General features: G+C 54.2%; 2 protein-coding genes across 11 annotated transcripts; both read right to left on the bottom strand.

Annotated features, from left to right (window-relative positions):
* Positions 1 to 1,244, bottom strand: UCN (urocortin). The gene is made up of 2 exons (XM_079941137.1): positions 1,113 to 1,244; positions 1 to 853 (listed from the first exon to the last, which is right to left on the bottom strand). Exon 2 carries the CDS (start codon positions 838 to 840, stop codon positions 460 to 462), a length of 381 nt encoding a protein of 126 aa, XP_079797263.1. The 5' UTR covers positions 841 to 853; positions 1,113 to 1,244; the 3' UTR covers positions 1 to 459.
* A 767-nt stretch (positions 1,245 to 2,011) lies between these two features.
* On the bottom strand, positions 2,012 to 12,506 carry MPV17 (mitochondrial inner membrane protein MPV17). Of its 10 annotated transcripts, XR_013831101.1 has the most exons (9): positions 12,379 to 12,433; positions 11,896 to 11,970; positions 5,034 to 5,149; positions 4,744 to 4,836; positions 4,564 to 4,659; positions 4,283 to 4,315; positions 3,972 to 4,024; positions 2,840 to 2,983; positions 2,012 to 2,491 (listed from the first exon to the last, which is right to left on the bottom strand). XR_013831101.1 is itself a non-coding variant. In XM_079941130.1 (8 exons), exons 2-8 carry the CDS (start codon positions 11,963 to 11,965, stop codon positions 2,914 to 2,916), a joined length of 531 nt encoding a protein of 176 aa, XP_079797256.1. In that variant the 5' UTR covers positions 11,966 to 11,970; positions 12,379 to 12,433; the 3' UTR covers positions 2,012 to 2,913. The 10 variants fall into 10 exon arrangements, 9 of the variants coding, with proteins under 9 accessions (XP_079797256.1, XP_079797255.1, XP_079797253.1 ...); XM_079941130.1 differs by having other exon boundaries at positions 2,012 to 2,983; XM_079941129.1 differs by having other exon boundaries at positions 2,012 to 4,024.
* Positions 12,507 to 12,664: the final 158 nt, after the last annotated feature.

Here is a 12,664-nt window from a genome sequence, read left to right as displayed (position 1 = left end):
TTCTCCTAATCTGGGACCATTTCGGGGGCGGAAGTGGAATGAACCCCTGTTGGGCACCTCCTCGATATCAGGCACGGATTCGCAAGCCCAGTGCCAAGAGGGTCGGTGGTGGTGCGGCGGCACCGGGGCTTCAGTTCCTGGGAGACTTGGGGACGATGGGGACCGCAGGACCCTGGCTGAAAGCCGTTCTCGCGGAGCCCTCCCGCAGCATCTGGTCCCCTCTCGCCGACCTGGGAGCCCCACTTTCCCACGGGTTTACACCCTGCTGTGGTTCCCCGCGCCCCGCAGCAGAGGCCAACGGCTCTTCGGCACTTTTATTAAAAACTAGTAATGCGGAGAGTGCTCAGGGTAACCCTAGGCCGCTCTAGCCCCGCGGGACTGGGTCAGTTCCTGTCGCGCACGTCTCAGCCCGGGGGTGGAGGTGGGGGTCGAGATTTTCGGGGCCCCAGACCCCGCCGATCACTTGCCCACCGAGTCGAATATGATGCGGTTCTGCTCGGCGCGCTCCCTCTGGCTCTGCGTCCGCGCCAGCTCCAGCAGGGTCCGTAGCAGGTGGAAGGTGAGGTCAATGGACAGCGGAGGGTCGTCCCGTCGCGGCCGCTCGCCTGTGATCGCGGATCCCCATCGGCCCTGTCCCGCGCGGCGCGGGAAGCGCTCCGCCAGCAGCAAGAGGAGCGCGCGGGCCCCTCCACCGTGGTTCCGTGTCCCAGGGCTCCAGCGCAGACTTGGGTCCTGGACCCCGGCCGCCGCCGCCTCCGGGCTCCACTGGCTGCTCCCCGGGCGCAGCTGTGCCAGGAGCAGCAGCGCCGCCAGCAGCGCCGCGCGTCCCGCCGGCCTCATGGTACCACCGGCCCTGGACACACAGGCGCAGCGCAGGGTGAGGCGCGCCAGGGGCAGTCGCAGGGGGAGCCACTCTCCTTCCCGCGCACTTCCAGCGCCCCTGTCGGGCCCCTGCGACTGCTGCCCGGTGCCCACAGCCTTCCCTCCAGCCCCAGCCGCTGCCCAGTCCTGCCACCCTTTTCTCCCTCCCTCCCTCTTGGCGGGTCGCGGTGGGTGAGCTGAGCGCAGTCCTGGTGCTGAGGGAGTCTGGGCGGACGCTGAGAGCCACTCACAGTTTGCCGGAGAGCGTCTGTACCCTGCAGGAAGGAGCTCCCGTCTCGGTCCCTCGGGGCGGGCTGAGGGCGCCTTGGGGAACACGGGGTCTGTCCCGGGACTGCTGCCAGCCTTATATAGCGCCAGGACAGCTCCGGCTGACGTCAGCGAGGAACATGCACTGATTGTAGAGCAATGACGGCCGCAGCTCCGAGTCCGACCCTTGCGGCTGCGAGACCCCGTGGGGCGCGTCTCTGGAAGTGACACCTGGCTCAAGAGAGGGAGAAGCCTGTTGGGGAGTAAAGACTGCTCCAGCCATGAGAGTCCTTCACCTGTTTAGAACAGCCAGCAGTGACCAGGGGGCCTGTCCCCAGACCAGACTAGTCCAGATCTGCAGTCTTCTCTGACACTTGAAAGGAAGACTGGACCGCGGGGGCTGTCCATGGTGCTGACCTTGTCCTCAGCCTCCAGAAGGGGCCAGAGGCCTCTGGAGAACGCTGTCCTGCTCAGACCCAGTCCCTTGCCCCAGCTATCAGTTCTGTAAATGGAGACAATCAGGACAGCACTGCTGGCACTCAGCTACCATCATGGTGCCCACCCAAGAGGCGTCTGAGGCAGCTTAAGCTGCCAGGATTTTTGATGTCATTCTAGCCCCAGGATCTAAATTCTAGGGCTGTCTGACTGAGGCACCACAAAAAAGAGGGCCTCTGGTCAGGGTGCTTTCAGACAACAAAAGGCTGGTCCATCTGCTTATAAGTTTGCCCCAAAGCAGGAGTTTAGCCAAGTTAATTTTTCCCCTGGGAATCACAGCAGCAGTATTACTTTATCTTTGACCTCCAGGTTAAGATCACTGGGTAGGAAGTAAGGAAACTTGGTCTTAAGTGTTTGAGCTGCTACAACAACAATACCATAAACTGGGTGGTTTATAAACAAGACATTTATTTCTCACAGTTGTGGAGGCTGGGAAGTCCAAGACCAGGGTGCCAGTAGGTTTGGTGTCTGGTGAGGACCTGCTTTCTGGCTCACAGATGGCGCCTCTTGCTGTCTCATCACATGGCCTCTTTTGTGAGTGTACTGATCCCATGAGCACTCTGCCCTCATGACCTAATCACTTCCCAAAGGCCCCACCTCCTAATACCATCACCTTGGGCATCAGGTTTTCATCATATAAATTGGGGAGTATACAAACATTCAAACTATAGCATGTGGGTTCAAGTTTCTACTCTGCCTGTAACTCATGGTGTGGACAGGGCACCTCACCTCTGTGGACCTCAGTGTCCTCATCTGTAAAAGATTGGGCTTAGTCATCTCCAGGCTCTCTCCAAACTCTAGAAAACGGGACTCCGCAGTCGGTTTCTGCTGGGTCTTACTCATTGCCTCTGCAAGTTCCAGATTTTACCTATTTAGAAATATATTTATGGAGGCACCATACAAAGAGCTTGAGGGGCTCCCCCAAAATTGGAGCTAGACTAGGGCTGGGAAGGGTTAGAAAACCAGATGTGTCTATGAAGAGTGGGGATGAGTGGTACTTGCCGGGATATGAGTGTAAACTGAAGGTGACAAAATCATATGGTTCAACAAGTATTTATGGAGTGCCTACTATGTGGTGGGTATAAGACCATGATAAAGGTTTTAGTGATTTCAGTAGGAGTCAGGTTACATTTTAGAGTGAAACAGGCCACTTCAGAGTGCTAACCCCATTAAGTTCTGACCAGCCACCAAACCCTGTGAAAACCAATGTGCCCACTTTGAGGAGGTGGTTTGACCCTTCCAGGGTCAAGCTGCATCACTGCAAGCTTGAAATGATGGAGTGAGGCAGACTTAGAGCCGATGTGCCTTCCAGGACAGGTAGGAGTTCCAGATAACAGCAACACACTGGACGACAGCCAACCTAAGGAACAGGGATGGTACCGTGAAGAAGAAGCAGAACAAGGACAAGCAAGCAGGGAGAGATGGGAAAGTACAGTGGGATAAGGGGGATTATTTCCAAGAATGCCCAGATTTAGCTCTCCTTCCTTCAGCCCCCACGGAGGGATGTGTGGCTCAGACGAGAGGAAAACCAGCTCGGGTTCTGGTGCCAGCCCAGAGCTCTGTCTCCTGGACAAAAGCTCCAAAGTTAACCCCCCCTCAGCCGCCATCTCGCCATGCATGGCTCCATTATTCGTACTCCTGTCCAGGCTCCTTCTAAATACACATCTGTCCGTCTTGTACAGCTGAGATCTCATCTTCCGAAAAATGTGCTGCCTGCCGTGTAAAGCAGCACCTCCTTCTCTTTAGTTTAAACATACCTTGCTCTAGTTCCAAAGAGCACTGCAAGGACCCTAAAGTTTCATTTAGTTCATAAGTCTATACTCCTTTTAGCTGTGCTACTCATGTCCATTTTGAGCCTGTCCCCTCTGAAGAGTTTCATGTTTTTCCCTGTTCCCAAAGCCCCCACACCTCCAATAATTTTAACCACTCATCTTGGTTGCTCTATATATTTTTACTGAGATTTCAGCAACTACCTTTATTATCTAGGATAAAATAATATTTTGCAGTGGACTAACCTGACCACGTTCCTACTTGTCTCTTTGGTCTACCTTTCTGCCTAACCTAGGCTGTAGCCCTGCCCCTGCAGACATGCCATCAAAGGTAGAGAGCCCAGGTGGGATGGAGACAAGGACTGTGGAGCAAGATCCTCCCTAGGAAGATGAAAGAAGTCAGTGGGCAGACACTCTGGGATGCTCTGTAATAAAATGCTCAGGAGTCTGAGGAGCTCTGACCAGGGCAGAGTGTTCTGGGGGGCCTAAGGTAGTTCAAGGTTAAAATGAGAATCACTTTGTCTCCAACCGTTCATAATGTGCATCTTCCTTGAAGGGTGGTGTGGGGATCTGTCATACCTGTGATGAAGAGGGACCAGGTAGAAGTTGGCTAACTGCACAGCAGGCCAGAGCTACAACAAAGAGAAGGTAAAGGTTGGTGGGCTGCCTCCATCACCTGACCCCAGACTCCCTGCCTTGCCTGGTCTGCCTCCAGCTTCTACAGACAAGAATACGTTGCACAACTGGGTGAGTGCTTCCCTGAGTATGGTGCCCATGTGGGAATGAGAGAGTAATCCCAACTGAGGGATTTCTGTGTCAGGAGGACCCCCAGTCCCTGGCACTTCTGGACTCAAGAAAGAAGAAGAGGCAGCTGAGGTGTCAGCTCTTACATAGTAGTTGGTGATGAGAGCATCAGGATAATCCTGAGGAGACAAGAGAAGGAACAAGTGAACATTTGCATTTCCAGGTAGCTCAGACCTCCTGATCTGAGTATCACATAGAGACTTCTGCTCCGAGAAGACACCCCTGCACCACTGCCCCTCAGCTCCTCTCCTCCAGAGCTGGGGCTCTGCCTGCACCTCCACCCTTCCCATCCCCATGAAGCCTGCCTCATTCCCCTGGGCCTGCCGGCCTGCCATCCAGAAATCATCCCCACACCTGCCCAGCTCACCTGCTGGAGTTTGGCCCAATTGTCCTGGGCTGACAGTCCATTGAGTGTCCCTACCAGTGAGAGGAAACAGCCCAGAAAACATGGGGCAAAGCCCCCCTAGGGAAGAGAAATTAAAGCACCTAAACCCCTGCCCTCCCTTGACACAGCTCACCCTCCCCAACTCCCTTTCCTTGTGCTCACCTGATCCAACAGCATCTTCTTTAGTGCATCCACCTTGGTGGTGCCAGGGATGAGCCGGTCCAAAACCTTGTACCAGCCTCCTACTACAGGGCCCTGAAAGTAACCCCCAAAGAGGGGAGCAGGGATGCAGAGGGGAGCATTAGGCCTTTACATCACAAAGCTCCTCCCCCAGGGGGAGCAGACACTCAAGGCTGGCTTAGATGTGAGAGGGTCCAAGGGAAACTAAAGGATGACAGGGAACTGAAACCACTGTCCAATCCACCGGCAGCCCTGCTGTGGGCAGAACTTACCACAAAGCCACAGCCCACGGAGACCATGGTCAAGGTCCGGCCAGTCTTGTGTGCCTGCAGACCTCGCCTCTCCACCAGCTGCTGTGAGATAACATCACCCAGGCCCATCAGAGACCCTGTGCAGGGTACACAGGTGTTGTCAGGACACCTCCCAGGGACAAGCTGCCATCCCAAGGAGGGAGGTAAGTCTGCTCACTGAATGAGGCTCTGGCACTCTGAGGCCAGGGGTTTCATTCTGGGGCAAATGGCCAGTCTTTCCTGCTGCTTCAAGGATGGTAACACCTCCCCAAGGGTGGTGATATTTAATATGTGTCCTGTTAGAAACTGGGATGAGCAGCCTTGAGCAGGCCAGGGCCCAAGAACACTGCACTGAGCAATGAAGGAAAGTTGGACTCAGAAACCGCAGGTAGGGGAAGGAGAATCTGAGGTGCCAGGGGCTGAGATGCACTGACTGTCGGAATTGGAAAGGCCTTCCAGATGTTTTTGTGCAAACCCCTTACTCTAGAGTTATGGATGGAAACGAAGGTCCAAGACCTCACATAACCAGTAAGTGGTAGAGCCAAGGCCAAGGACCAGGTGGCTTGATTTCCTAGACAGTGTTCTTTCCAGGACGCCTTACTATGAATAGATCATGTGCAGAACGCTAAGGGATCCTGGGGTTGTTTTTCCCCCCAGCCGAAGGCAAGGCCCTGGCCAATGTCTTCACCTTGGTTTTGGGATCTCTGTTTGTGGAGAACAGCAAGAATAACTCTAAAACATAAGTGTTCAAATGGTCCCAGGGAGGAGGATGCCTGGCTGAGCTGCTACGAGTCCCTGCAAGGAAGGATCCTGTCACCTCCCAGCACAGTCAGGTACACCCAGACTTCCCATTCACAGCCTCAGACTGAGCTGCCAACAGGTATTAAGGCCATTTCTCCCCAGGTCTTTGCACCCGCTTCCCCTCCCCTCACTTGCACAGACACCCAGCTCCAAGTAGCACTAGTAGGACACCCACACCCAGAAACCAAGACAGAAACCATCACTGTTTGGGCTTCCCTGGCTGGTGGCGCAGTGGTTAAGAATCCGCCTGCCAATGCAGGGGACACAGGTTTGAGCCCTGGTCCGGGAAGATCCCACATGCCGTGGAGCAACTAAGCCCGTGCGCCACAACTACTGAGCCTGCGCTCTAGAGCCCACGAGCCACAACTACTGAGCCTGCGCTCTAGAGCCCGCGTGCCACAACTACTGAAGCCCGCGTGCCTAGAGCCCGTGCTCCGCAACAAGAGAAGCCACTGCGATGAGAAGCCCGTGCACCGCAACGAAGAGTAGCCCCTGCTCGCCGCAACTAGAGAAAGCCCGCGTGCAGCAACGAAGACCCAACGCAGCCAAAAAAAAAAAAAAAGAAACCATCACTGTTTACAGAGCCCCCGTCAGTGATGGTGGTGTGATGGTTTCTAGCAAACACACACTTCTACTAGGGCCACTTGGGAGTGACTGTATGACCTTCTGCTTGCCTGTCCATCACAGTGAGTAATGAGAGTCCCCTCCAGCCCCATAGCCACCACTGTCCCTGTGCCCTCAATTAGCACTGGGCAAACACATCCTCATCCTTGGCCCGGAGCTGGCTCTGACGTCCGTGCTGGCTGCACACTCATTGCTCTTCGCCCGCACCCCTGCACAGCCCTGCCCCTGTGCAGCCTCGTCAGAGGCAGCTGAGTAAGGCTGAGAGCTGGGGTCGGGCTGGGGCACCCACAGGTGACCTAGGCTGCTGGCCTCAGCTGCTGGGACCCCCAGCACACCCACCAAGGGAGGCCTGCCTCTCCTCTCCCTGAAACTCCCAAAGTGGTGGAGGCCCTTCCCAGAACATGGCTAGACATGGCCTCCCAGAGGGCAAGGACAGAATCCTAGACGTCTTTGTTCTCTTATCCCCCACCATACCGAGCCTGGCAGGTGCTCAGAAAATAAACTGGGAGAAATGTCAGAGGTACCACCCAGACAACAAGACTGCCCTGGGAAGGGCACAGAGGACGCCAAGTGTAGCCCAAAGGATGCACCCAGGCTCAAGGTGTGAGGAGCAGTGGGGCTGAAGGCTCGCTCCCCCTCCACAATTGGCACTGAACACCCTATCCCCTCTCCCTAACAACTTGGGGTCACCAGCTGCGTGCCCAGGGAGGAGAGGGAGCTGTTGTGGCCATGCACAAGGGAAGAGTGACCCTGACGAGGCCTGGGGAAGGGGGAACAGAAAGACAGTCACTGCTTAAATGAAGGGACTAACAGTTTGACATTTGGCAAGATGTTTACAGTATACAAAAGGGCTCTCATACATTTAATCCTCACAAAAGGTCTGGAAGGTAGAGGTCACACCCCCATTTAATGTCTTTGAGAGATGAGGTGACTTGCTAAGGAGTGGAGCCTAAAACCAGGCCTTCTCTCAAGGGGGTACAGGAGGCCAGGGAATCCCCAGCAGAGGCTGAGACCTGGGCTCAGGGGCCAGTGGGCACCAAGAAGCTCCTGTGGCTGCTACTCATGGGGGGTTCCTGCCCAAACAAGGCCCCAAAGGCTTGCATATCAAAGACACTTCCTGGACTAACGCACTTCCTCTCTGTCTTTCACTCCCCAGAATGTGACCACCTCTGTTCCTTGTCACCTTGTGGGGAGGGCAAGCAGCAATATTCTTGGGAAGGAAACAGTCACAAAGAGAGGGGTGTTTTCACTCTTCACGGCTTACCAACAGTCACACAAGCTAAAGGCAGAGCAGGAGTGAAAAGCAAAGTCCCTGACATGCAGTCCCACAGTCCTGCAACCCTGCAGCCTTTGAGAAAGATGGATTCCAGGCCCCCAAACCATGCCCCTCAGGCCTGAGAGACAACCAAGCAGCAGGAGTGAGCAGGTGGTGTGTAGCCTGTAGCCCTGCCAGTTCTGTCCATTTCAGACAGAACCATGCCCAGTTCCTCATCTGGAGGAACACAGATCATGAGGCCCCGTGGGCCTGCAGCAGCTCCAGGGAGCTCTAAGGCTTTGGTCTAAGCACAGAGCAAGGCCTTTTTTGGTCAGAGTGATTGAGCAGGAAGGGCTGACATCCAGATTCCTCATCCCACCTTCCCCAACCCAGAGCCCAAACAGACCCCAACCGTCCTAGGCTCTGGGAGTCCTCTTGGACGTATTTGGTTGACCTGGACCCTCCAGTGCTCTGGCTCCCCTTTCCTTGGACTTGTTTCCAGGGCGTTGGGACTACAGGCCTGCCGAGACATAATGCCTGAGCCCCGATGGGGCAGGACAAGGGGTTGCCGGGCGGTGATGCCCCAATGCCAGGCTGGGCGCAGAGCCCAGCGGGCAGACGCTGGCGTGGGTGTGACATCATGCCCCTGGGTAGGTGCCAGTTCTCATGCCGTCACTCGCCACCAGATTCAGCAGAGTGGGGCGGGGGGTAGGGGTTGGGGAGTGCCTGCATCTGAGCACAGATCTATTTGGGACCACCTTCTGCCCGCTAGTGGAAAAGCCCCAACTTGCATGCCCTCATCCTAGGCATGGGTGGGGGTAAGTTCTCTACTTCCCCTATTTTGTTCCTCTCCTGGCTTTTGTGAGTTGAGTCTTAGATGCAAGAAACCAAAGTATTAATGGAAGATGAGAAAACTGAGGGGCAGGAGGTTGGAATGAGGAGAGGAAACTGTCCTTGACTATGGGAGGCCTGGGTCGGCAGGTGTAGCTGCTGGCAGGGGGCCAGGGTGCTGTCTCATTCCTCTCCAGAAGTCTCCAATAATTAAATAGCCGCCTGGGGTAGGGGCTTGGTCTGGCGGAGCGTGGAGGGAGCTGAAGCCCAGCAGTGACAGGGGAGCACCTCCTCTGGGGTCCGTGGGAGTGCTCTCCCCACTCCTGGCCTGAACCCTTCCCACTGCTAGAAAGTAAGACAAAATGCAGGGTTCTGCAGCTTGTCAGGTACCTAAGCCCAGACCAGCTGGAACTATACTCAGCATTCTGAGGTCCCAGGTGTCTCAATTGCAGGGCAGTGCATTGGGAAGTGCCCCAGGTTCTAATGCCAGCTCCACCACTGACCATGAAACCTCATGCATATCACTCCTCCCTCGTGCCTGTTTCCTTCTCTGTAGTATCAGGGGCTGGACTGGATGGTCTCTCATGCCTGTTGAGCTCTCACATTCAGATTGCAGGGAAACCAGTGTCTGCAGAAGCTCAGCTGCTTCCACAGCAGGACCAGAGTGGCCTAAGATGGATGGAACTGGGCCCCCTGGAGACTGGAAGGGCCCTCAGGAAAGGATGAGAGAAGGCTGACTTAGACTCTGCAGAACACACAGCAGACCTTTGCCCAGGCGGCCCTGTTCCTGACTCTGGCTTGGCCCAAAATAGGTGCACCAGACACTTCTTTTGAACCATATCAGATCTTTTTGATTCACTTATCTCTTACTGCAGCCACCACTGCAGTTCAGCTGATGGGTCCTTGTCTCAGGCCTGTGCCTTACCTGAGGCTGAGCTACTGGTGCTTTACCTGGGGATGATGCCTGTGCAACCTGGTAGAGCACAGAGCACGGGCATCAACATCCCATGTGGCAAACCTTTGACCAACGTGGGATGGAGTCGGTGGGTAAAGGTTTCTCCTTTTCTCCAGAAAAGACTATTCACCCATAAAGTCCTAAGAGGCATTTCAAAGAGCTTCTCAGTCAGTTTTAAGGGACTGAGCAGCCATGTGCCCTAAGCAGTGTCCATTTGATAACGCACCCTTCTGTTGGCTGTCCCTCTTCCCTCTCTCCCCACTATGGATTACTTCCTAACAAAGTACCTGCAAAGAAGCTTCAGACTCTACTTTTTGGAGAACCGAGGCTAGATGGTTATCCATGTTCCAAATCTATGGCTAGTGGAACAAACCCGACCCAAGCACCACTATAAAAATAAGAGCTTGTTGTTCTTGGGTTGCCAACACTCATACAAAGGGCCAACTCCTGGAGCCTTTAAGTTTCTTGAGCATTTTCTGATTTCTAAAGCCTTTTCAGAGATAATCCCTACACTGACTCTGTGAGGTCATATAACTAAACTCAAATTCTAAACGAGGAAACTGAGGCTCAAAGAGGTTTATTTTCTTGTCCCGATTCACACAGCTACTAAGTGCTATGGCTCTGAGATTCAAACCTTGGTCTTCTAACTCCAAGTCTGAAATCTCTATTCTGTTTTCCAGTGTGATGAGCTATGCCATGGGACCTTAGGAACTACTGTGCTGGGACCTAAAAACAGCTCAGTGAGCTAAATCCACCTCCCCCCTTAATTAGTTTGATTCGAGTACACTGAGCAGCAGGGAAGGAAAAGTCTGAAAGGTCTGGGAAAGTCTGAGAAAAGTGCTACCTAGAGGTTGCTTCAGGGCTGAGATATTGGCACGGCCTCAGGAAGACTCGGGGTGTGGAGCCACAGCACTCCAGCACTGACAGGCCAGCACCCCAGTTCAGCTATGTATCTGCACTCGGACCCCTTGGAGCTCTAGCTCCTGCCTTCGTCAGCTGCAGATCCCTTGGGTAAGGAAACACAAGGACCATCCTTCCCTCCCTATTCTTGATGGCCACAAAGGGGAGGGGGGAAACTTCCTTCTGGCAGTTAGGGTCCCTGGGGGAATCTGAGGCTGGGCAAAGGGCCCAGCATGTCAGTTCCCATCACAGCCACCCAGTACAGCATGAGTCACCACACACGCAGCCAGGTGAGTCATGCAGGCTGACGGACACTCTGAGGACAGGATGGGGGATAGCTGGGCACAGGAGGCTGGAGAGGGGCCCAGGGAGGAGCAAAAGACTCCTTGGCCAGTCACTCAATGAAGTTCCTAGTGCTGATGTGGGGCTATTCCGGTAACAGGAATTCTGTTGTATCCTGGCTTTCAGTAGCATCCCCCCACCCCACCCCTTTTTAACAGTCTTCCTCTCAGAAGCCCATGGTCCTCATTAGAATCCTGTTCCCTTCCTCTAAACATAGGCAAGACCTTATCTTAACTGGTCACTCTCGCGCTGCCCCAATAGTCACAGGCCTTCCAATCCTTCCCCCTATAAAATTTATCTCTGTGCCATCTCCTCTCATATTAGCTAATCTGCAAAATGAAATGAAAATAAATTCAGGTAAGTCACTGGGTTACCTTTGTGAGGTCGCTACTCAATCACTGGATTTAGAGTAAAAATAAATCCTTGATTAGTATATTGTTTGAGGATACATCCATAGATAGTAAACTATAAGAAAAGCAAAAGAATGATATAAACAAAACTCAGGAAAGTGGTTATTTCTTAGGATGTATGAATTAGGGACAGGCATTCAAGGGGTCTCAAAGCTGGGTACTGATACAGGAGTATTCAGTTTACTTTTATTTCAATGGTACACACATATCTTAATCATTTTTTTGTGTGTATTAAGATATATTTCACAATAAGAACAATACTAAGAAAAATAAACTGGGGTAAGAGTCTGATTCCAGCACTTATTAGGTGTGTGATCTAATGTGGACCCAAGTAATCTTAGCCCACTTTGTGTCCCCACCTTTGTGGGGACCCTATGAGATAATGTGTGCTGAAAGTGTTTTGCACACTGTGAAATGTTAAAGGAGCCTTTGTTATTGTTCATTTTCTAAGTTAAGGCCTCCTCGGGGCAATGCCTTTCTTTATCCTAAGGGGATGACTCCTCAGGTTTGTGAGGACTTTCAGATCCTACTTTATAGCCAGGTCATCTATGCATAGCCCTTTCCTTAAGAACAGCCTTGGGGACTCTCCCTCCAAAACAGACTGGGGTGAGAGCCAATCCTTCAAGGGGTCTGAATAAAAGCAAATAATGATGGCGGGGGTGCAGCGAGCTTCTGCCTCCCAGATCACCCTGCGCTGGTACCACTAGGTCCCACAGGGACACTTACCAGCTGTCAGGACCTGTACTTTCCACGGGTGAGCAGTCAGAGCCCGCTGGTATGCCCGCCAAAGTGCCATGCTTTCTGTCAAGGCGAGAGGAGAGGGGGGTCACCCCCACTGCCCCTCTCCACAGTTAAAGAGACTTTTGTCCTTCCCTTGTGCCCACTCCCTCTTCCCCTCCCGCTTCTAAATGGGCAGAGGCTTCCTGGACAGCTTCCTGTCACAGGGATCCCCTTAGGCAATCGGGGACGAGAGGAAGGCTGTGGGCGGCTCTGGAATATCGGTGGCCGCCACCCGCCACCCCACCCCCAGCCCTGAAGCAGGTCTATCTGGGGGGCCTCTGTCCCGACCGAGGCACACAAGAGGACAGGTTTGCTCTGGCTTTCACCCAGAGCCTGGTCGGTCCCCAGATTCAGACTCTCAGTGGAACCACCCCGCATCCTTCCTGAGCCCAACTCCACCCCAGAAAAACGGCCTCTGACTCCCTGGACCTGGAACGGTCACAAACGCTGCTGCCGCTACGGAATCGCTGCGCTTTGAGCGGGTGACCGCGGAACTCTCGCTACTCACCAGCGCGCGAGCTCAGCCCCTCCCACGTGACCTGAGCGGCGGAGGGACTTCCGCCCCAAATCCCGCCCCTTCCGCTCGGCTGACCCCTAGGCTTTCCCCTGCATCCAGGGCCGGAATGGGAGTGGATTCAGCCGCTAATACCGTGGAGAGGGGCTCGGCTCGGTCTGCGCTGAGTCTTGGTGCGGGGCCCGCCTGCCCACGTGGGTC

Source organism: Stenella coeruleoalba (assembly GCF_951394435.1).
Source record: "Stenella coeruleoalba genome assembly, chromosome: 13".
Classification (NCBI taxonomy): Eukaryota; Metazoa; Chordata; class Mammalia; order Artiodactyla; family Delphinidae; genus Stenella; species Stenella coeruleoalba.
The sequence above is the reverse complement of the archived record's forward strand: the minus strand, read 5'-3'. Positions and strand labels throughout refer to the sequence as shown.